Source organism: Dicentrarchus labrax, unplaced genomic scaffold, assembly GCF_905237075.1.
Source record: "Dicentrarchus labrax unplaced genomic scaffold, dlabrax2021, whole genome shotgun sequence".
Lineage (NCBI taxonomy): Eukaryota > Metazoa > Chordata > Actinopteri > Moronidae > Dicentrarchus > Dicentrarchus labrax.
The window spans coordinates 3,477,712-3,500,085 of record NW_026136701.1 but is presented as its reverse complement, the minus strand read 5'-3'; the positions used below and the strand labels follow the sequence as shown (position 1 = coordinate 3,500,085).

Genomic DNA, 22,374 nt, shown 5'->3' with positions numbered 1-22,374 from the left:
CATTCTCAGCCCCGTGTGTGTTGGTAAACTAGCTCTTATCTGTTGTCAGGCTTTCCTCCATCTTGAGTGGCGGCCCGGAGCTCCCAGGTTAATTTAGCATAATAATGGCTGCCGGCCATTCACTGCTACTCTAAAATGGTGGACTGCTGCAATCACCCAACTATCTTCTCTTTTATTCTTTCTTCTCCTTTCCCCTCCCTCAATCCCACCTCTTCCTGCCGAAGAGCAGTGTATCCTTTAATCTTTTCCTCCTCTCCACCCTCCTCCCTCCCATCTTCCCTCTTCCTTTCCTTTCTTCCTTGTCTTTCTGATTTCAGCCAAGCATTGAGCATTTCTCTTTTACTTCTGCTGTCTCATGTTGTCTTTTGCATTTAAGCACATTAAGTTTCTGGTTTTTTTTTTTTTAAATGAAGTTTGGCATGGCACTCATGAAGTTCAAGCTCTTCATTAGTCATGGTTCATTCCCCATAGGGAAGTCATACAGTACGTATGTAGGTCTTTATAATATATTATTTCATGGCTTTATATGTTCTTTATGCAGTTAACTGTTCCCTTTTTCTAAGTTTTTCTTGTGTGCTCCTTTTCTCGTGGTAAGACTTCCTTTCCGAATCTGACGAGTTGTTACTGTTAGTTTTTAACTTTTCCGACTTATTAAAATACATAATTTATTTTAAAAGCTGTGAAATGAAGCCTCTCACTTGGTGTAGAGACGCATATGGCAAATATGTTCCATTGCATTTTTGGGGGATTTGTGTGAGATTTCCCCTAGTGGGTGGAGAAATAAGCTCCAAAGCGCAGCGGTTTTTCATGTGGCCCGTACCACGCTACAGTATGTTTTCTTTCTGCTCAGTGTATTTGCATCTCTGTACGAACAAATAAGCCACCACAGAGCAGACTGAAGTCCTCACTTAATTGGTGTAACCAGGATGTTGGGGCTTGTACTCTTAACCCTTTTGAATGCAGGCAGTTTTTCACTCCCTTTTTATTTACAAGTTCGTGGCATTGTAGCTACCAGTCATGTCATATTAGCTAGGTATTTCCAGAATATGTTAGGATAGTTGCACATCACTAGTACTGTGTGTGTGTGTGTGTGTGTGTGTGTGTGTGAGATCAGGTGGTTAACTTGTCCAGTCAGCTCGCTCCTCTCCTTTGACCTTGCTTTTTCTCTCTATCCTTCTTTTCCTTCGCTCTCTCGCTCGCTCACGCTGCCTCTCTCTGTCTACCTCTCTCAGAGGAAGTACATCTATAAATAACCCAGCTCTCAGCTGCCACACCCTTCCCTCAGAATGTGTGTGTGTGTGTGTGTGTAGGGGTGATTTGTTTGCAGTACACACAAAGAAGTCAGACATGCATGCAGGCACCTTGCTTTGTCTGCAGACGCGTGTGTGTGCAAATACAGCACTTTTCAACACACATAGAAGATGTGTGTGCGTGTGTTGCCTTCTGGCCACTGGTGTTGGTTTTTGCTGCCATGGGTCGAGCGTGTGCATGGGGGTTCAGTGGTGTGACTCATCACGTCAGCAGGTGTCCCTTTACACCCCACCCATCCCCCGTTTTGTCTTCCTCTTCACTTCTCCTTTCCCTCCCCACATTTTACTCCCAATGCTCTGCTTCCTGTCCTTTATCCTCCCTCCACCGATCTGAAAGGAGCATCTAAACTTCTCTATCTCTCTCACTCACACACACACACACACACACACACACACACACACACACACACACACACACACACACACAGTGCAGCACAGCTGGCCAGCATGTGTGAATGCTATAAGCCCATGAGTATTCAGGAGGATGAATGAGATGTTGAGGAGGGAGGAGCTTTTGTGTACACCTGGACAGGACTAGCCTGTCGATTTTAATACCCTCACTCATAGGTAGGATGTTTTATCAGGGTTTTATAGCAGTACAATGATGTCATTAATCACCTCACTCCTCATCGGACGGACAGTACAGTTGCCTGATTTCTGTTCAGGTGTTTTTTGTTTTTTTTTTTTTTTTAGAGGGATCCAGTGTTTCAGTTTAAGTCTTAAAGGAAAGTAAAGTAAAGAAAGCGTTTGGCTGAAATTATTAGTTATTTGGATCCTTGACATCAGCCTTTTTTAACCAGGCAAAGTTCTTCTGATTACATCCTTGTGTGCTACTCCAATAAATCTTGGATAAAAAAAGTAAAATTTGACATCATATATTGATGGATTACTGATAAGTAATCCATCAATTTTCAAGTCTCTGGGCATTTTGAAAGTTGCAAAAACCTTTAGTTTACTGGGATAAACAGTAATGTCAACACAGCACTAATGTAAGGTATGTACAGGATTTTATTGTAAATTGGTTGAAAAAGCATTAAAAAAAATATGATTATGACCATACCTGTACAAAATATCGGCCCATCAAGCTAATCAGCAAGCTTATTCAGGCCAGTTTCATACTAGGCACTAGGTCAGTGATGAGTCAGTGATGGTAAATATAAAGTTATTTAGACCCGACAATTCCCACTATGAGCCAGGCGTCCCATCGTATTCTAGCTCTAGAGTTACTAGCTTCTCAACTATTATCAGACACAATTGAACATATTTGGGACTGAGAGCAGGAAAGAAGGCTGTAGGAACAGGCAGAGGATTGGTAGACAAACTGTATTAAGCAATAGGTATATAAGACATGTCTGGTATTTAATGAGCTACCAGTGGGATAGAGGCGGCATTATGATTTATGTCACACATACACAGTTGTATTGTGTGACTGACACCTCGTAATAATGAGACTTAATCACGGCAAGGCGGTCATCTAATTAAAAAGCTAAATAAATCTTAAACCTGCGATGACTTATTTGTTTGTCCACTTGGGGGCAGCAGAACCCACCTGACGCCAAAGTCCAATATTCATTTTTTTAGCCCGGTTTTTGATCTCCACCAACTCTAAAAAATATCGGTCTCTTAAGCTGCTAAATACTCCATTTGTTCCCCAGCTCGTCTCTATGTGAGTGCCTGCTGTTTGATCCTGGGCAGGTAGTGTACGGTGGATTTTTAGAGCTTTTTTCACTGAAATGTTGTATGAGGGCAACAAGAGTGAACAGTAAACATCAGTCAAGTTGTGGACCAAACGTATATAAATAATGAGGTCACTATAACGCTGAAGGGAGCTGCAGATTCAGAATTTGTAGTAGGTTCATCACCACGAGTCACAGCTTTCGCATTGTTTTCACATTGTCATTTGACACGTTGTCACGTAAATATATCCATTATAGCTGTTTTAAAGGGATACCCTGCCCAAAAATCATCCTCCAGGCATCCACACCCACATTCCTGACACAGCAGCAGTGTATTTACAGTCATGAGGCAGTGAATGTGTAGTCGATAGGTTCAAACAGCTAAAGCATTGTGGGAGAACTAAACTACACCGAAAATAAAAAGGAGAAGATGGATTGTTGGAGAGTAGAGTTGTTGGGTTGAAACGGTAGAGGACGGGGACGGAAGAGATGGACTGAGCAGAAAGAGTTGGGGAGGTGATGAAGGGACTCAGTTGAGATGTGAAGCTAGGAGGAAGAGAGGGGAGAAGGCAGCCAAGTGGAGAAGTGTGTGTGTGTGTGTGTGTGTGTGTGTGTGTGTGTGTGTGTGTGTGTGTGGCCAGATGGCTCCAGCGTGTGGCGACCAGCCAGAGGAACAGGTGCAGGTCACATGACCAGCCGTTACCACGGAGATGGTGATTGCTCTTGGCGTGAGGATGAAAGGAGAAGGGCCCCAGGGACAGAGAGGGGGCGAGAGACGTAGAGAGAGAGAGGGAGCAGGAGGGAGAGGGAGGGAGGCAGGCACAGAGCAGGAGAGAGGCCGAGCAACATAGGCACACACACACAGAGAGAGAGAGGGAGAGAGAGAGATCAGGCTTACAGTACTGCGGAGGGCAACATGGGGGAAGATGCAACACACATAGCCTCAGCACACAGCGCACACACACACACACAGGCACAACTGACTATTTTTTCATAATTAAGTAGAGCAAATTATTGTATCCTAGTGGTCTAAATGTGTATTTGTATGTTAGTGTTTAAAAAATCAACATTTTGTTAACTGAACAGTACAGTTGGGATGGGATAGCCTGTTCCATTGTGGATCCGGTTCCAGGTTTGCAAAATGCCCAGATTCGCAAAGCTCCGGTGCTAACGAACGTCTCATGAAACCTTTAATCTCTCCTCACTCTTTTTTTTTTTTTTGATTACCAAAGGGCAGTGGGCAAAACATTCAAGCAACAGGCTCCTCGTTTGTAGCCGCACTGACCATCGCTTTCCCTGTTGAAGTGACATCACTACTGGCAGTGGCAGATTGTAACTGTAGCTAATAGGGCATAATCATTATCAGTTAATCTGTTGACCATTTCCATGGTCATTAGTTGGTTGGTCCATTAAATGTTGGAATAAATGTCAATTTAGAGCAAGAAGTAGTGAAAATGAAGGTGTACAAAAGTAAGTAGACCTCCCTTGTTTTCTCATTGTGTTACATATCAGCTCAACATTTGCACATTTCATTTTCAGCTTCTTGCTAGAGGTCAGCCTCCATTTTCCAACTCAAATTGATCTTCATATGAATGATCCAATACTGATTCATAAAATCCCAAGATCAATCTTTTAATATGCCCTTTCGTGTGGATGCGTGAACCTTTTAGTCTCGTGTTGGCAGCCTTAGGTCTGTCAAGCAACGCGATCACATGAGAAACTAGTGAATTCATTGAGATGAAAAGAGAGAAAGGAAAACACCCAGCTCACAAATGGGTGTTTACCTGTACTTTTGTTATGCATGAGGCTGGGATGAAGCCGGTTTCCCCCGAGCTACAGTGGGACCCCCAACCACCAGTATTTGTTGCTCTTCTCGTAAGGCATGCAACGCGACAAAAAAGCAAGAGAACCAGTGTTGGGTATCTGCCTCTCATCAAGAATCTGGCGATGCGTATCACAATACAGGGGTTATGGTTCAATATATTTAGATATATTATATAAGCAAGGCGGTAGATTGCAATCTAATATTAGAAACACTATCATTGTATATAGAACAAACCACCATATGCATAAAAAAGGCGTCCTTTGGGGTATCTTGGTAGCTCACCTGGTTGAGCGAAGGCCTCAAGTCTTATCTCAGCGGTTCAGGTTTGATTCTGACCTGTGGCTCTTTGCTGCCCGTCATGCCCCCTCTCGCTCTTCCCTCTCCTTTACATCTCAAATCGTCAAATTATGGAATGAAAAGCCAGAAAAGTTTACTTTTTTATGGAACCAGAACAGGGGCATCTACAGCTCTCACTAGTGGTAGGGGGTTTAAACACAAGAATTTGGCAAAAGTTTTTGAGAATCGTTATAAAATATCGCAATGCAGTATTTTGTATTGAACAGACCTGCTCTGTTGAGTTAATTTTAAAGAGGATATGAAGGCATGGACACACTGCTGTCTATTTACAGTGTAACTGTGCTCATCTGCCGTTGCCAGTAAATGCCGCAGGGTTTCCTGTGCAATTTACAGCATTAGTTGTCTGAAAATGTATCATATCCAAGCTAAATTATAACTGAAATATCCCTAACAGAATCGATATTGAATGAGATCAATTTGTGCTATCAGTGATGATACCCAGCAGCAGCTACAGGTTGAGTCACTTGCAAAGCTATAACTAAGTAGATTTAAGGAATGGCTTTAAAGGATTCAGATGTGATAAGCAGATTCAATGCTGGATTTGGATGCCATAAAAAGATATCAAGCCCCAACCCTCGAGTAGGGCTGACTATATACGATACTATCACGATGAACGCTGATATTTCCATTATCGGGATAATCATGAATATTCCAATATGTCTTGACTTGAAAAAGCTGTCTAGCTCTCCAGCATGCAGTCCTGTATATATTTCCTGAGTTATTCTGAACAATGGGAAAAGGTATAGCCTACATCTTTCCAGTCATTTCAAAATCCTAATCCTGTCACCGTGAAGGGATCAGCTTCTCCGTTGTATTCCCCACAAAAGTTAAATCGGATGTGTGAAAATAGTACAGATTCCAAAATGTAGAACAGGGAGATGAGGTGTCTGTAATGCAGTAAATGTTTCTTGACTAATTGTAAGGTAAAGTGATTCCAGTATGTTTTAGTGCCATTTTAAAAGGCTAGGCTCAAGTGTATGTTGGCGTTTTTCAGCCTTCTGTAAACTACCCTTGTTATTGGTGATGGCAGTAAAGTAACTGAGTACTGAGAGGCTGTGTGAGACAGAAGAGGGCTGCTGAGTGTCCTCTTGCCTTCCTCTATGGTGTGTAAGCACACACACTCTCAGATAGAGCCAGCTCCTCTTTCTTTCCATGCCAGAGATTAGAGGAAGCCCAGGGGTCTATCAACCCCTCCCCCTCCTCTCTGGGGCCTCTCTCTTTCTGTCCCTCTCTCTGTCTGCCTGTCTCTCTCTCACTCCCTCCCTCTCTGTGTCTCTCTTCCTCTCCATGCCTGTATCTCTCCATCTTTGCTCCGTCGCTCCCCTCCACCTCCTCCTCCTGACAGTCTTTCATCATATTAACCCCCTGTGTGCCAGAGCCTGAGGCACACTAATGATTTCTAAATGGATGAATCAAACATGGCGACCGCCCTGGGACAGACGCACACACACACACACACGCACACACACGCACACACATATGAATGCGTTACAGTTTGTAAAGTGTAAAAAACTGTAAAAGACTTTGAGGAATGGGATTTTGTTGTTTTTAGTAAATTTAATTTTTTTTCCCCCCTCTTCCTCTTTTCTCTTCCTATAGCAGTAAGAAGGTGGAGTCTGAGGGTGGGGCTAGCGCTGCTAAGAAGGATTCCAAGAGGAAGAGAGAGTCGTCAGTCAGCGACGAGGTGGAGGTGAAGTCTCCGCCCCCCTCACCTCCAGAAGAAGAGGATGACGATGGCGTGCAGGTACGGGCCGCACACTAGAAAGGCAGTGCTGTTTGAACTTTCCAGTCCATATAAATAAAACTCCAGAGGATTCAAAGTCATTGCTGATGTTGTGCTGCAGAAGGCAGCCATAAAAACTTTGCAGATCCCTCAGTGTCACAGCCTGTAGCAATAGAAGGCATCTGCTGTTTGTGTTGTAAACCAGTTTGTTGACAGACCAAGCAGACAGGTCCCACTGCCAAGTTCACATGAGCAGCACTTTTTAGCAAGATTGAAAATGTACTCATTTTACTTGTATTTTGTTTGGAAGTTGCTCTTTTTGAAGAACCAGCAGAACTCTATTATTCCCTCCTCAAACACATCCATTTTTTTAATGCGCAAATGTGATTATATGGGCCATGTAAACAGAGCAGCATCTGGCTATTAGCTGCATAAAGAGTCGTGGCTCTCATTCAAATAAGAAAGCACCTCAGTAGCAGTACATCCTCTTTAGCCCATTCACTACAGCATGTTTTTTTTTTTTACACATTATTTGGCAACATTTTGAGCCAAGCAAATTGGGTGATGTTTTCTTCAAAGTCAATATAGGAAACACGCTGGACCATATGGAACAGAAGAATGAATGAGAATGAAGTCTGTTTCTTTGAGGACAGCCTGGTGAATGATAAACAGACCTATAGTTTCCTGTCTGCATCTCTGATTTAATATAGCTTAATATACTATCCTCCCTCTTTGGAGATGGTTTTTATTTTTTCATTTACATTAGAGGATTTTTTAATGAAGTGAAAGGGATATGGTGACAAGTCATCCAGTTGCTGAGCTGGACGGGTTACAGAACTACAGCCGATTAACAAAACCTTTCTGTCCCTCATTCCCGTCAAACAGAAGCGTCGCTCCAGCCGTCAGGTGAAGAGGAAGAGGTACACAGAGGACCTGGAGTTCAGGATCTCTGATGACGATGACAGCGGTGACGACTCACCGGCACCTAAGTCCCCATCATCATCACAACAGCAGGTACAGCTCTGCTTTCTGTCATTGGTTTAGAGTGTGTGGCCACAGTCTGACGTTGCAGATCTTCAGACATGGCAGAATTGAATGATATGAGTATGTATACAGAAAGAACTCCCACTGAGGTATCCATCTCTGAACTATATTTGGGGAGATACCTTGACGTTTTTCTGCCAGCAAACATTCCCGTCTATCTAGTGCATCTGTAAATATTTCCTCGATAAAATTAAATTGAGTATTCCATGAAGATTTTATGCACCCCTAACACATGGCATTAGAAAGTAAAAGTTCCTGCCTCTCCTTTATAAGATTTCTAACGTTTTCTTTTTGTGTCTACAACAAAAACAGTCAAGTACCAAAAGCTGGCATCAAGTGTGTGTGTGGTTAGCTTTAGCCCAATGTGCAAAGAGAGGACAAAAGCAGTAGTTTCTCCCACCTCCTTTTGTTAATTTCAAGAGGAATCTGACTAATTTTGAACCCGGTGGCATAAAAATAACTATATAGAAATAGCCAGGCTTCTCGCTGATGGTCTTGTTTGTTAATGTAGATCATATAGAGGAATCTGAAACCACTTAAAAACTGCTTGTAGTACTTCTAAATGTACAAATATTCTTAAAAATCCAACAATACTAGCACTCGCTACCAGCATTTTGTTTTGTCCAGTGACATCCAATGATAGTGAAAATGCAAAACACATTACGTTTGCCATGTCAGTTTTACCTGAAGAAACAGTGAGTTGGGAATGGCTTTATCTTTGACAAAGACATCACGTTTCAGACCTGGGTTTAGAGGGATTCTTTATCAGCAGCTGGATCAGGAATGTGTGACAGGCTGGATGACGCTCCATCATTTAAGTTGTTCTGTGTGTTTTCCAGGATGTGGCCGAGGCTGAGGGGCCTGTTGTGGAGAAGATCATGGGCACCCGCAACACCAAGAAACAGGTGAGATACTCTCTCTCACACACACACACACACACACACACACACACACACACACGACTGACACAATACAGAGACATAAACACACGGACACTCTGGCTCGAGTCATGGTTTACGTCATCTGATTAGCTGCTCCACAGCTGGCCTAAGCAGATTATACACACACACACACACACACACACACACACACACACACACACACACACACACAGCTCAGGCAGCGTGTATTCACTTGGTAAGCGGAGACAAGAGTTCTTGTATTTTAGTGTGCACGTGTGTGTGTGTGTGTGTGTGTGTGTGTGTGTGTGTGTGTATTTGGTTGACTGTGTGTATGTGTGCGTCTACCCGGCTTTGTTTTAGACCGCTCGTCTAAAGAAAGCTTATCCCTGAGCCAACACGCACATATAGTCACCAGCCAACTTTCCTTTGCTAGCCAGCTGCCAATGGGTTACCCCCCACCCACCCACACACACACATCCTCACAGCTCCATTCAGAGTTGACCCTGGGCTTGGCGTACAGCCAAAACCACAATGCTAGCTACGCCAGACGCCAAGCTAGCGTTTCCTCAGGCAGGGTGTGTGTGTGTGATTGATGATTCATGGCATTACAGTAGTAGTAGCGTGTGTGTGTGTGTGTGTGTGTGTGTGTGTGTTGCAGTAGTAATGGTGAATGGAAGTGGACGGCTGTGCTTGAAAGAGCTACTGTTTTGGTATTTCCCCTTTCACACACTATGACTATTAATCTGCTTCTAGAATTTAGTTAAATTTGTTCCTATTCCCCCCCAAAAAAACCCATCAAAATGTTTTAAAAATTTCCATCTACTTCAGCCTTCATTCACATTCGTCCTTTATGTTGTAACAAAACCAGCAAATAGCTGAGAGCCAGGCGAGATATGAATGAAACAATACGTTCCCTCAGTGCAAGGATGTCAAGCAGTGAGATTCAGTGTTGACTGACATGTCAGTGTGAAACTGGTATGCAGGCTCCTTCTGCGCCACTTCACTAATTCAACCACATGTTGTATAACAATGACAAGCCACTTCTGCTCTTTCACTATGCAGTTGCTATATTTGCTGTGATTATTAACCTTTTTTTTCCTTTTCAGCTGGAGTCGGGGGATGAAGTGGAGGTGGAGGAGTTCTACGTCAAGTTCAAGGGCTTGTGAGTAACGTGCTATTTTTTTCTCCATCTCTTTTGTCTTTCACAAGAGGGCTTCTCTATTTTTTTACACTTATTTTCAACACACACACCATGGTGTCCATAAGTATGAAAAGCTCAGTATATTGAACCTGAAAGCCTTATTCCCTTTCTGTTACCATGAGTTGAGTGATATATTTGTGCCACTGGTGCATCAATAACACAAAAGTGGTAGTAGGAGTCACATCCTGTCGTATTGCTAAACACGCATGGTATTTCTGTCCAGCTTTTGTCATAGTGGTCATTTGTTCAGCTAGCACACATTTCATCTGTGTCTATTCAGACTACAATCAAATGAGATTTAAGCAGCATGTCGAATACACAAATTTGACCGTGTGGCCTGCAAATAAATGTGGGCTGACATTCTTAACAGATTTGAGAAACAAGGTGGTTAGCCTGAAGTCACAAAGTCTCTTCTTATACAGATTGTGATTTTAGGCCTATTACTGAATATAATAATAAAAATACAAGGTGAACTTTTGCCTTTATGGCTGATTTTTCTCCTGTTTTGGCCTGTTAAGTTAAGACGGAAGAAGCTTATCACACATGGCAACGTCAAAATAATGGCGTAACCCTAACCTTATTGTTTACATGTGGTACTCAGCCGCTGCTCTTTGAAGTCCATAAAACCACCCTCTGATACACTGACACTTTAGACCAGGGCTGCAACTAATGATTGTTTTCTCGATGCACTGATTAATCATGTACCCTATAAAACCCATTTTATGTCCTCTAATGTGTTGTTTTGTCTGATTAACGCTCCAAAACGAAATAATTTCAGCTCTTCCTCCACTTTGACTGCAAACTGCTTCTTTGATCAAGGAAGTCTTCCACATCTCCCCAAAAACATAAATGAATTACATTAGTAGACATACATGATACACACCTCTGTAAAAGAGAGCATCCAAATTTGCCACAAAATCTACTGTATAAAATGGTTGCGAGGTGTAGCTGATCCCTTAATGAAACGGCGATCTTCTCAGTTGTAAATAGTACATACTTTAGTGTCCACATGTTGGAGGATTCCTTCCATTTACATAAGATGGCCATAAGAGAGCAAAAAGCAACAGTATCAGCTTGTCAGCATCCTGGGGATTCTCTCAAAATGGACAAAGTCCAAAACATGTGGTACATAGTGGCCGAGGACTGAATCTCTGTCTGTTGTGTCTCAGTTCGTACCTCCACTGTCGCTGGGCAGACCTGGAGGAGCTGGAGAAGGACAAGAGGATACACCAGAAGGTGAAGAGGTTTAAGGCCAAGCAGCAGCAGATCAATAGCTTCATAACAGAGGTAAGCTCTTACAGGTGTGAAAATCAGATTTTTTGATTTTGTTTTCTTCTTGTCATAACGGAGCATTCATAGATACTTGTTTGTCTTTTTTTTAATCTTTATTATCTCACTAAAGTTTATACAGAACATCATTATACAGACAATAAGTGTCACTGATCAGAGAGAACCCCAGAATTTCACATAGTTCAACAGCTTAAACCTTTTGAACATGGAAAAAGTAGACCAATTGAAATGGTAAATGCTCAGAACACATTCCATTTCTTCCCCAGTCATACACTGTGAACATGAAATCATTTGGCCTCACCCTAATACCCGCAGTAAGCCGACCTATCGTAAAACCGTCTCTGTGCTTCTAACAGTAAAACTCCACTTGCTTTCTCCCCAGATGGACGATGAGCCTTTTAACCCGGACTATGTGGAGGTGGACCGTGTCCTGGACGTTTCAGAGAGCACAGATGAAAACGGAGAGGTGCTTTGATCTCTTCCTGTCATCTTTCATGGGTTTGAGCCTCCTCTCCCTCTCCACACACACTCACCTCCCTCCCTGTCTCTGTGTGCAGACGGTGACCTTATATCTGGTGAAATGGTGCAGTCTGCCTTACGAAGACTCCACCTGGGAGCTGAAGGCCGACATCGACCAGTCCAAGATAGAGGAATATGAACGCATCGCAGCACGCACACCCAACACTAAGAGAGTGGCAAGTATCTGTGTGTGTGTGTGTGTGTGTGTGTGCGTGTGTGTGTGCGCGCGCTGTCGTTGGTGGCTATCTGTCTCCCAGCCTCCTCCCAGTAGGCGTGTGCATGTGTGTGTTTGTGTGTGTTGGCCTACTGCCTGCTCCTTCCTCCTCCAGATTTACAGCTCCCTTAACTGCTCTCCACAGGGCCACGTTCTTGTGGTCTTACACACTCACACACACTCACACACACTCACATACACACGCCCTGCTCTTGCGGCCAGGCCAAACCACTAACAGTGTGTTTAATGCTGAACAGAAGCAGCTGACTGGCTGTGGTCTTTCCATCCATCACTCCTTTCTCTGCCTGTGTCCATTTATTTAACTGCTGCTTACTGTTTCTCCTTAAAGACCATGTTAGAAATTCTCCATCACACAGAGGCAGTGTTTTGATATTTCTATTTAGATAGATTTGTAATGCTTTTGCCACGCTAGCAGCACAGCTTGAGGGATGGACTAACAGAATCAGCTCCGCAGCTATTGGGCCCATTGTGGCAGACATTCATCTTCCCCAGACGATGAATCCTGACGACTCTGTTGGTCAACTTGTCATCAATTTAGTGCATGACAAGATTCCTCAAACAGTCCCATGTATAAGATTTTTCCTGTGGAATAACACACCGGTCTGCAACCTTTACAACATCTATGTCCTAACACTAATGTTTTAATTTGCCTTGATGTCGTTAAGTAACCCCTAATAATAATTTGTGCGTCCAGGATCGGCCTCCTGCAGCCGACTGGAAAAAGCTGGAGGGCTCCAGGGAATACAGGAACAGCAACGCACTCAGGGAATACCAGCTGGAAGGCCTCAACTGGCTGACCTTCAACTGGTACAACTCGTAAGTCACCATTAACTTTATTTTGTTAGAATTAGTCCCTAACTGCTGCTGCCGGGCTGTACATGCAGTAGCACCTCATTTAATAGTCTAAAGTGGACATTAAGTGGCCCTGTAGCATCGTGTGGTTTAAGTTTTCCCACCGGCGCCATCTCTGCATGGAAAGTGTTCTGATAGTACCGTAAGAGTCTTCAGACAAACATCTTCATTGAGGAGCACAAATCTTACTGTTAGAGGGTAAATACTACTTTTCTGGAATGTCATTGAAATATCAGAGCTGTACTTCTGGACTGGAAAATCCAATCAAATCTAAACATGACAGGTCACTTTTCCAGCAATATAGCATCAAGTATTTTCCAGCTTGTCTCACACGTTTTTTGCATCAGATCGCTGGAGTGGAAAATCGACTGCCTCACCCCTTTTGAAAAAACAGCATTAATAAACCAAAAGGGGAAAAAAGGTCTTTTTAGATCATGGAAATGGATCGACTTAGTCATGCAAAAGTTATGATGTCACCGCGGGAGTAGTCTTTGGTACCTGGTTTGTGGGCTTTGGGGTCTCTACCAGTTTAGTGAAATACAAATGCAATCCGTCTGTTTTGAGTCTCTCATTCACTCTGTCCACATCGTTTGTCCTAGACGTAACTGTATCTTGGCTGACGAGATGGGTCTAGGAAAGACCATCCAGTCCATTACATTCCTCTATGAGATTTTCATGAAGGGCATTGAGGGGCCATTCCTGGTCATCGCCCCGCTCTCAACCATCCCCAACTGGGAGAGGGAATTCAGAACCTGGACTGAGCTCAACGCGGTGGTCTACCACGGCAGCCAGGCCAGCCGCAAGACCATCCAGGCCTACGAGATGTACTACAGAGATGCACAGGTAAACAGGATGAGATAGATGGTATTAGCTGCTGTTGGTTTAGAAAAATGTAAAATGGAGGATGATCAGTATAGTAGAAGTAGAAGGTATAAGTAGGTGATGCCATTATACATTAAGTTATTAAAGTTTGAAAAGAGCAGTTAAGTTTGCATTATAAACAAATAAATGTTCAATTTTCAAATAGAGCTAGGACTAGCGCTTCAACTAAAGATTATTTTCATTATCTATTAACCTGTTGATTTTCATTTTCTCAATGAGTCGATTAGTTGTTTGGTTCATACATGTCACAAACTGGTGAAAAATGCTTTCCAAATCCCAATGTGACATCTTCAAATGTGTTTCAGGAATCCAAATCAGATCAGTAGGCTACTGGAAGTGTTCAGACATTGCATTAGCTGTGTGCTACAAGAGCATAGCTATATGCTGTCTGTTGTGATTTTAGCTTGATCAACAAGAGTGTTTCAAGAATTTGCCATCTTACGAATGTCTTTTCCCAGTTTTGTTTATACATTTCTATGTAAAATAAGCCTGATTTACATTGGTCAGAATGTAATCCTAGATGGTAGCTTAACCTAAATTGTGTCAACACCATCTTAAAAAGTGTATATTATAAATAGAAAGGGGGACTAAACAGAATGTGGACTGCTGTCACTAAAGAAGGATCACACTGCGGCAGCTCTGTATGACAAATAACCAGGATGAAGAGGATGAAGCTGTAGAGTAGATGGAAGTAATGAGATGTCGTTGTGTGAGACAGTCAGCAGATCTGAACACCTCCTCAGCCACAGGGAAATCTTCAGCCAGCTGGGCTGCTGGACAGTGCTCCTCTGCTGCATAAGCTCTTTAGAGTCCCCTAGCTGTAAGCCACATACTGTAAGCTCCTATTGTACAATGCTGCTAACATCTGAGTGTAACCCAGTGAAGAAAATAAGCTGTAGTAGCGGTGTCCTTGCTAGCTGCTTGTTCATAATCCAGACTGAGGTAATCCTCAAGGTCGCAATGGGCGTCGTGTCCTTTTCTCCCGTAATGCCTGCTTCACTACGTAGAGAAAGGACACACCAAAACCCTCCCAGTCTGCATTGTGTATGTCTGCCATGTCTTAAATGGATTGCAGATTTTGATAATTTAAGGGAGAGTTTTGTTGTGTATTTGACATGGTTTTTAAAAACAGAAAACGGGTACAAAAAGGTTTCCTTGGCTTAGTAGAAAGTGCAATGACACCAACCAGTTACTACAGTGAATATACTATAGCACTATAGATGGTAGAACTACTATAAGCCCAACTTTATCTTAAGCATCTATTTTAGGGCTTTTCTTGGCTTTTCCTCACAGTTATGGAGCTGTTGTGGCCCACAGCCAATGTCTTATACTTTTGGCCTAAAAGTGATCCACAGGGTAAGATAAAGGAGTTGAAGACGAGGACATTTTTAGATTATTCTTACTGACCTTCTTGTTCTCCCTCTCCCTTCGCCCCTCCAGGGTAAGATAATAAAGGGAGTTTATCGGTTCCACGCGGTGATAACAACCTTTGAGATGATTCTGGCCGACTGTCCAGAGCTCCGCAGCGTGCCGTGGCGCTGCGTGGTGATAGACGAAGCCCACCGCCTCAAAAACCGAAACTGCAAACTACTGGAAGGACTCAAAATGATGGACATGGTGAGTGGTGGCTATGGTAAAAGGAAAGAAGCTATTATTACATCATGCTTGTCAAGTCTATCATATGGTCTCAGAGGTAATAGTACTTAAGCTCAAGGCTTTTAAAAGCCTACAATACAGTTTAAGATATGTCTTGGCAGGTTCTTGGCACACTGGAGTGCAGGTTGATGTAAATAAAACATTTTGTCTTGCAGGATTTTTGGTAGTTTTTCAAAGGTCTTGTAGAAACTTGAGAACACTTTGTATCAGAGTATCAGTGCCATGTTAACACAATCTCTCTCCTTCTCTGTGGATTAAAGTCATTCTGACAAAAGACATCCTGTTTTCAATTTTAGAAACTCTAAATATCTCTTTCCTGTCTCTCCCCCTCCTCCAGGAGCACAAAGTTCTGTTGACAGGAACTCCTCTCCAGAACACTGTGGAGGAGCTCTTCAGCTTACTCAACTTCCTAGAGCCTGAGAGATTCCCGTCGGAACAGACATTCATGACTGAATTTGGAGACCTTAAAACTGAAGAACAGGTAAATGGAGGACTCAGTCTGTGAAACAGGACAAGATTGTCATCTTTTATGACTTCCGTGCTTCCCCATTAGATGAATGAAGCGTTAACATTGCGTCTGTGTGCGTGTCTCAGGTTCAGAAACTGCAGGGCATCTTAAAGCCCATGATGTTGAGAAGACTGAAGGAGGATGTAGAGAAGAACCTGGCCCCTAAGGAGGAGACCATCATTGAGGTAGGTCTCATCATAGATGTTGGTGTCAAATACTCTTTCTGCTATTCTGCCGATGTTGTCCATTCTGCTGTCAAACATAAAAAATAGCGCTCACTAGAATCTGTTCATTTCACATTGCTGAGAGGTGTTGGAAATGTTTCAGGAGAGGAAGTAATTGATTCGACTCTTTCCGTCATCAGGTGGAGCTGACCAACATCCAGAAGAAATACTATCGAGCAATTCTGGAGAAGAATTTCTCCTTCTTGTCCAAAGGAGGTGCAGGGGGAGGAGGAGGAGGAGGAGGAGGCAGTGGTGGTGGCGGGGGAGGCTCCAGTGTCCCCAACCTCCTTAACACCATGATGGAGCTGAGGAAATGCTGCAACCACCCCTACCTCATTAACGGTACACACGCGCCCAAAATTAAATGAATTAATTATTCTCCAAAACAAACCTTTTTAATATTCCAAATATCATCTTGTCTCCTGATTTAATTTGAATCGTTCTCTCTCCTCCAGGAGCGGAAGAGAAGATAGCAGAGGAGTTTAGGGACTCCCACGGGACAGACATACCGGATATGGCACTCCAAGCCATGATTCAGGCCGCTGGCAAACTGGTGCTCATTGACAAGCTGCTGCCCAAACTGAAGGCTGGTGGACACAGAGTCCTGGTGTTCAGTCAGATGGTCCGCTGTCTGGACATCCTGGAGGACTACCTCATCCAGAGACGGTGAGAAGAGAGAAAATTAAAGATCAGCTCCAGACATGTATTAATAAATCTTGCTTGGGACGTGTGCGTGCGTGCGTGCGTGCGTTATTTTCACAAAAAGTGAACCTACGGTGAGTATAACTTCCACTGTAAAATCCTTTATAAAGGCCTCTACTTCTTCAACAATATCTGACTATGCAAATGTTGAAGTTTTCCTGCTGGACACAAGATGTCTCCTACTTCACTGTAAAGTCCATTCTCAGTGGATGTGCACTGGTGGCTTCAGGTTTCTACATCACACTGTACAAGTTGCATTCTGTACCATATATTTACCGAAATTACACAGCTGCCCAAGCTGCAGAAGATATGCAGTGTTGGTTGAATATGTATCTGACACTGAAATAAGAGCTGTAGCTACTAAATGTGATGCACCTTAATCACCGCTACTTTATCCACATATTCCAAACTAAGTTATAATAATATAAAATAATTATTAACAAAGTTAATAATCTTGAATTGTTGATATGATATAAAGGACAGTTTAACTGTGAGGATGCGACTCTTGACATTGACTGTACTACAGTGTTGACTCGTGTGGGAATGCTGGCAATATAATGCTGCTGACAACAATTCACACCTTTCCTACCACTCTTTCCAGATATCCCTACGAACGCATAGACGGTAGAGTCCGCGGCAACCTACGGCAGGCGGCCATCGACCGCTTCTCCAGACCCGAGTCAGACCGCTTCGTCTTTCTGCTGTGCACGAGAGCCGGAGGACTAGGCATCAACCTGACTGCAGCAGATACCTGCATCATTTTCGACTCTGACTGGAACCCTCAGAACGACCTGCAGGTACAAACCACAAGATGCTTTTTTTGTATTAATTGTTCTAGTTCTACTTAAGTGACATTTGACATGTGACATTGAGACCCCTGTACTGTAGAGTCCCTCAGGGCAGCAGGCTCGGAGATCAGACTGTATGCTGGATGTAATGAACTCTACGCATTTAGCTCTGGTTCAGCAGACCGTATCATTAGTCCTCTGCTGTAACCTCCTGCTGCATATGCTCCTGTGGACTGTAGACCAGTGTTTCTGAATCTCTGGATGCGTCCTCCTCCAGGCCCAGGCTAGGTGTCACCGTATTGGCCAGTCCAAGGCGGTCAAGATCTACCGCCTGATCACCAGGAACAGCTACGAGAGGGAGATGTTTGATAAGGCCAGTCTGAAGCTGGGGCTCGACAAGGCTGTCCTTCAGAGCATGAGTGGACGAGAGAACGCCAACAGCGGGGTGAGACGCATCACATACACTCACATCAATCACCTATCCAGTCCCTATTGATGATTGTTGCCAGATATTTTCATAATCAACACATTTTTTCATTTTTCTTACACTCAACATTTGCTGCTTTACAAATGTAAAGAGTTGCTGGGTTTTTTTTGTCATGTATGATAGGAAATGTGGAGTCTTTGGGTTTTGGACTGTTGGTTGGACAAATCAAGCGATTTGAAGACATTGCTATTGGCTCTGAGAAATATTGATTAGCGTTTTTAACGCTTGTTTGGCATTTCATAGACTAAACAATCAATTACTTGTATAATAATAATCGAACATGAAAAATAATCATTAGTTGCAGCTCTAGTTAGAAAACCCCTCTTTGGGTACATCCCTGATCCCTTTCTTACAGCACTCAACGGGGCACCCAAAACCCCAAATCAGAGAGTATTACACCTTACAGAACCAAAATAAAACTAAAGCTAAAATGTTTTGACTCCATATTTGTATACTCACTGACAACACTTAATATTTTTCATGGAATAAAATGTGTTTGTTCCTATTCAAGGTCCAGCAGTTGTCCAAGAAGGAGATCGAGGACCTTCTAAGAAAGGGAGCGTACGGAGCTCTGATGGACGAGGAGGACGAAGGCTCAAAATTCTGTGAGGAAGACATCGACCAGATCCTCCAGAGACGAACACACACCATCACCATAGAGTCTGAGGGCAAGGGCTCTACCTTTGCTAAGGTACAGACTTCATTCTGTTCAGTAAAAAGTGTGTCAGAATGACCCCCTCAACTGTGATCTCCTGGCATTGATCATCTCCTCTGTCTGCAGGCCAGTTTTGTTGCAACAGGTAACCGAACAGACATTTCTCTGGAGGATCCAGACTTCTGGCAGAAATGGGCCAAGAAGGCCGAGCTGGACCTGGACGCCATCAATGGACGGGTATTTACACGTTATTTCACACGTACAACTGCACAGATGTACTGTGAACACAAATACCTTTAATGTAAAACCCACCCAAGAACAAACGCAAGCCACAGAGACTGTATAATCACACTGTGCGTCCATGTATTTTGGTGCACACAAACTCTTACACACACATTTGTTGGTGTCCCCATATGGAAAGGGGACTAACGGTGGTAATTAGTGCTATCACCACAAGCTAGGAGGAGGAAAGTGAGACAGACTGAGAGAGGGAGACAGAAAGATCAGGAGGGAGGCAGAAAGAGAGAGAGCGAGATTAATATTGACAGTTGGGAATCTCCTCTCTTCCTTAATTACCCATGTTTCCCTGCTCTCGTGTGTGTGTTTGAGCGAGAGAGAGTAAGCTGCTTAGCTCCACTTAACAGAGCGCAGATGCCTGGAGGGTACAGAGATATCACTTAGGCTAGTGCTCACACACACACACACACACACACACAAACCCAAGCTCCTTCACATTCTTACACACATGGAGCGCTCTGTTAACAGGCATCTTTATATTCCTGCTTTCCTTCCCTCGCTATATTTGTTCACTGTTTTTAAAATTTGTGCATTTGTCCCCCCTGATTTCTTTGCGCTCCCTCGCCGCCTCTCTTGTTGAGGGCCCTCCACTGGAACACTTAATCCAGCCCTACGAGCATGAATCTGGGCCGCTCCCCTGGGATTTCTTATTGTCTGATGTTAAAATGGAAATGACTGCAGTGCTCTGTGATAATTGTGGAACTAACTACTGCCCTGTTTGTGCATATTAATAGGATTGCGAGGGGGGGAAATCAAATTAATTGAACAAAAATGTAATTCATTAGACAACATAATTAATGCCAGTTTACGTTTGAGCTGGGCACCAATTTTCTCAGTATAAGGAATGAAACACAGGGCCAAATATCCAATTAATCCGATTTTGTACAGATGATGCCATGTATTCACAGGGTTCACACTAGTCATAGAAGTCAGAATAAACAAGAAATGAACAAACAGGCCACTCCACCGGCATAAAGCAGAAGGCGCTTTGCATATTGTTGTTGGTAGATTTCAGGCCATCTGTAATTGAAACCAGGTTCTTAGTAAATAAAAAAAAATAAAAAACACACACATTACCAGAAGGGAAGAACAACTATAACGTTGTCATTGAATTCGCCTCCAGAACACGCTGGTGATTGACACGCCGAGGGTGAGGAAGCAGACGCGGCACTACAGCAGCGTCAAAGAGGACGAGATGCTTGAGTTCTCTGAGCTGGAGAGCGACGACGACGAACCAAGCAAACCCTCATCCAAACCACGACGACCCCAAGACAAAGCCCAGGGCTACCCCAGGTCTGAGTGCTTCAGAGTGGAGAAGAACCTGCTGGTCTACGGGTCAGTCACATATTGATGTTTTCTACCCAAAAACCAGACAATAAACAGTGTTGACCACTGGCTCTTTTACAAAAATGGCTATAATTAGGGCATAAAATCTGTTAATGAACCTTTTCTTTTTTTATTCAGACTTCAGTATGTTTAAGAGAGAAAATATCCTATGTTTTAAACACATAATTAAATGAAAGAGTGCTCTGGAATTTTTTCTTTGTATACAACAGTTAGCAAAGTTTGGAAAATGCCATAATTTGCTTTCTTTTCTTGCCAACATTAAGACGAGAAGATTGATACCCCTCATAGCCTAAATATGAAGCTACAGCCAGGAGACAGTTAGCTTAGCATAAAGACGGGAAACATTGGGTAAACAGCTAGCCTTGCTGCTTGTAAAAGACGTGGAGTCATGCTGATGGGTGGAGTTCATCACTTGGCCTGTGTGTTGTGTGTGTGTGTGTGTGTGGTGTGTGTGTGTGTGTGTGTGTGTGTGTCTGTGTGCTAGAGCACAGAGTTAATGGGTGCAGACCTGCGCATGGAGTGATTTAGTAGACAGAAATCTTTGCACTCAAGGCCATCAACACATAGCCACTAATCAGAGCTGCCTGTAAACACACCCATGTGCACACACTTATATTCAAAATGCATGCATATTTTAGTGCACATGAAGTGACCTTGGAGAGCTCACATACACACAACTGACTATTGTTAAGCATGTCACATGCACATTTTTTTTAAAGAAAGTCCACTGAAATTATATTTAGGGAATTTTACTTCAAAATCGTGATCCTTAAAACATTCAGTTTTTGTTAAGAAAATGCTTGTACATACTTATAACTGTATTTATTGAGATGTAAACAGGGCGTCAGTAGAGTCTTAAAGTCTGAAATCCAATCATCCAAATTTTATCCCTTAAAATGTGTTAATGATTTTTGACAAGTCTTGATTGATTGGATTAATGAAGTGAATGTATAAAGTATAAAGTTTATATACTTGTATAAAGTAAAATTTTTCAGCCTTGCCTTTTAAATGTGTTTTTGGGAAATGTATGTATTAATCATTCTTCAACAACTACAAAAAGAAGCCAAGATCACACCAGTACTGATTTTTCTTCATATCCTTTGTACTTTTTTGCCAGTATGGACATAAAATGCCTCTTAAATTGCATTCAGTGTCTAAAATGTAACCATGTTCAAGCTTGCAAAAACCCTGTCTCAAGAACAATATTTAATTTGAGATTCTATTAATCTGTGCTGTGACAGAAGAGTATCTTAACTCAGAGCTCTGCTAGTGCATGATAACAGCCTTTAAAGATACGAGTACATTACACTGCACACACAGGCAAATTGACACACTTACCACAGATAGTGATTATCGGGCGAGCCCCATCCATTTTCATGGCTGACTTGGCGTGTGTGTGTGTGTGTGTGTGTGAAGAAAGGACAGTGGTGCTAGTGAGATGTCAGCGTTGTTATTGTTACAGTCTAGTCTCGTGGCCTGGGGCTGTAGGACACAAAAACACACTGTCTGACTGGGCCTGTCCTCTCTGCTTAGCGCTCTGTTGTCTTTTCCCATCATCCATCTCTCTCTCGCCTGTCCTCATCCACCATTTTACCCTGTCTAAAATCATTCACAGTAAGACCGGTTCACATGGTTCACTGAAGATTAGGAAGCAGCAGTGGAAAAAAAAAAAGAATTCAGTGTAGAACAAGACAGTCTGAGGGATATTGTCCACCACATCAGCCTTTAGGGTCGCTTGCTCTCTGGAGGTGGTGGTGGGGGGAGTTGGGCTGTGATCCATGAAACACGCACAGAGGGATGCCTGGGTGGCACTAGTTAGGGTGACAGTAACAGTTAAGTCAACGGACTGGTAAAATGTATAATGAGCGCCGTGTGAGAGAGTGTGATGTCTGGG

General features: G+C 43.0%; 1 protein-coding gene across 3 annotated transcripts in view; it reads left to right on the top strand.

The window, feature by feature from the left end:
- chd7 (chromodomain helicase DNA binding protein 7) overlaps nucleotides 1-22,374 on the top strand; it is a 69,921-nt gene that overhangs the window by 30,384 nt on the left and 17,163 nt on the right. For all 3 annotated transcript variants that reach the window (XM_051396032.1, XM_051396040.1, XM_051396049.1), the window contains exons 5-23: nucleotides 6,768-6,912; nucleotides 7,777-7,905; nucleotides 8,775-8,840; nucleotides 9,944-9,999; nucleotides 11,208-11,325; nucleotides 11,711-11,794; nucleotides 11,886-12,023; nucleotides 12,777-12,898; nucleotides 13,534-13,777; nucleotides 15,257-15,433; nucleotides 15,810-15,953; nucleotides 16,067-16,165; nucleotides 16,345-16,546; nucleotides 16,660-16,870; nucleotides 17,508-17,703; nucleotides 17,972-18,139; nucleotides 18,693-18,872; nucleotides 18,963-19,073; nucleotides 20,257-20,468. In XM_051396032.1, coding sequence (XP_051251992.1) covers nucleotides 6,768-6,912; nucleotides 7,777-7,905; nucleotides 8,775-8,840; nucleotides 9,944-9,999; nucleotides 11,208-11,325; nucleotides 11,711-11,794; nucleotides 11,886-12,023; nucleotides 12,777-12,898; nucleotides 13,534-13,777; nucleotides 15,257-15,433; nucleotides 15,810-15,953; nucleotides 16,067-16,165; nucleotides 16,345-16,546; nucleotides 16,660-16,870; nucleotides 17,508-17,703; nucleotides 17,972-18,139; nucleotides 18,693-18,872; nucleotides 18,963-19,073; nucleotides 20,257-20,468 — 2,802 coding nt within the window. The remainder of the gene's footprint in view (nucleotides 1-6,767; nucleotides 6,913-7,776; nucleotides 7,906-8,774; nucleotides 8,841-9,943; nucleotides 10,000-11,207; nucleotides 11,326-11,710; nucleotides 11,795-11,885; nucleotides 12,024-12,776; nucleotides 12,899-13,533; nucleotides 13,778-15,256; nucleotides 15,434-15,809; nucleotides 15,954-16,066; nucleotides 16,166-16,344; nucleotides 16,547-16,659; nucleotides 16,871-17,507; nucleotides 17,704-17,971; nucleotides 18,140-18,692; nucleotides 18,873-18,962; nucleotides 19,074-20,256; nucleotides 20,469-22,374) is intronic.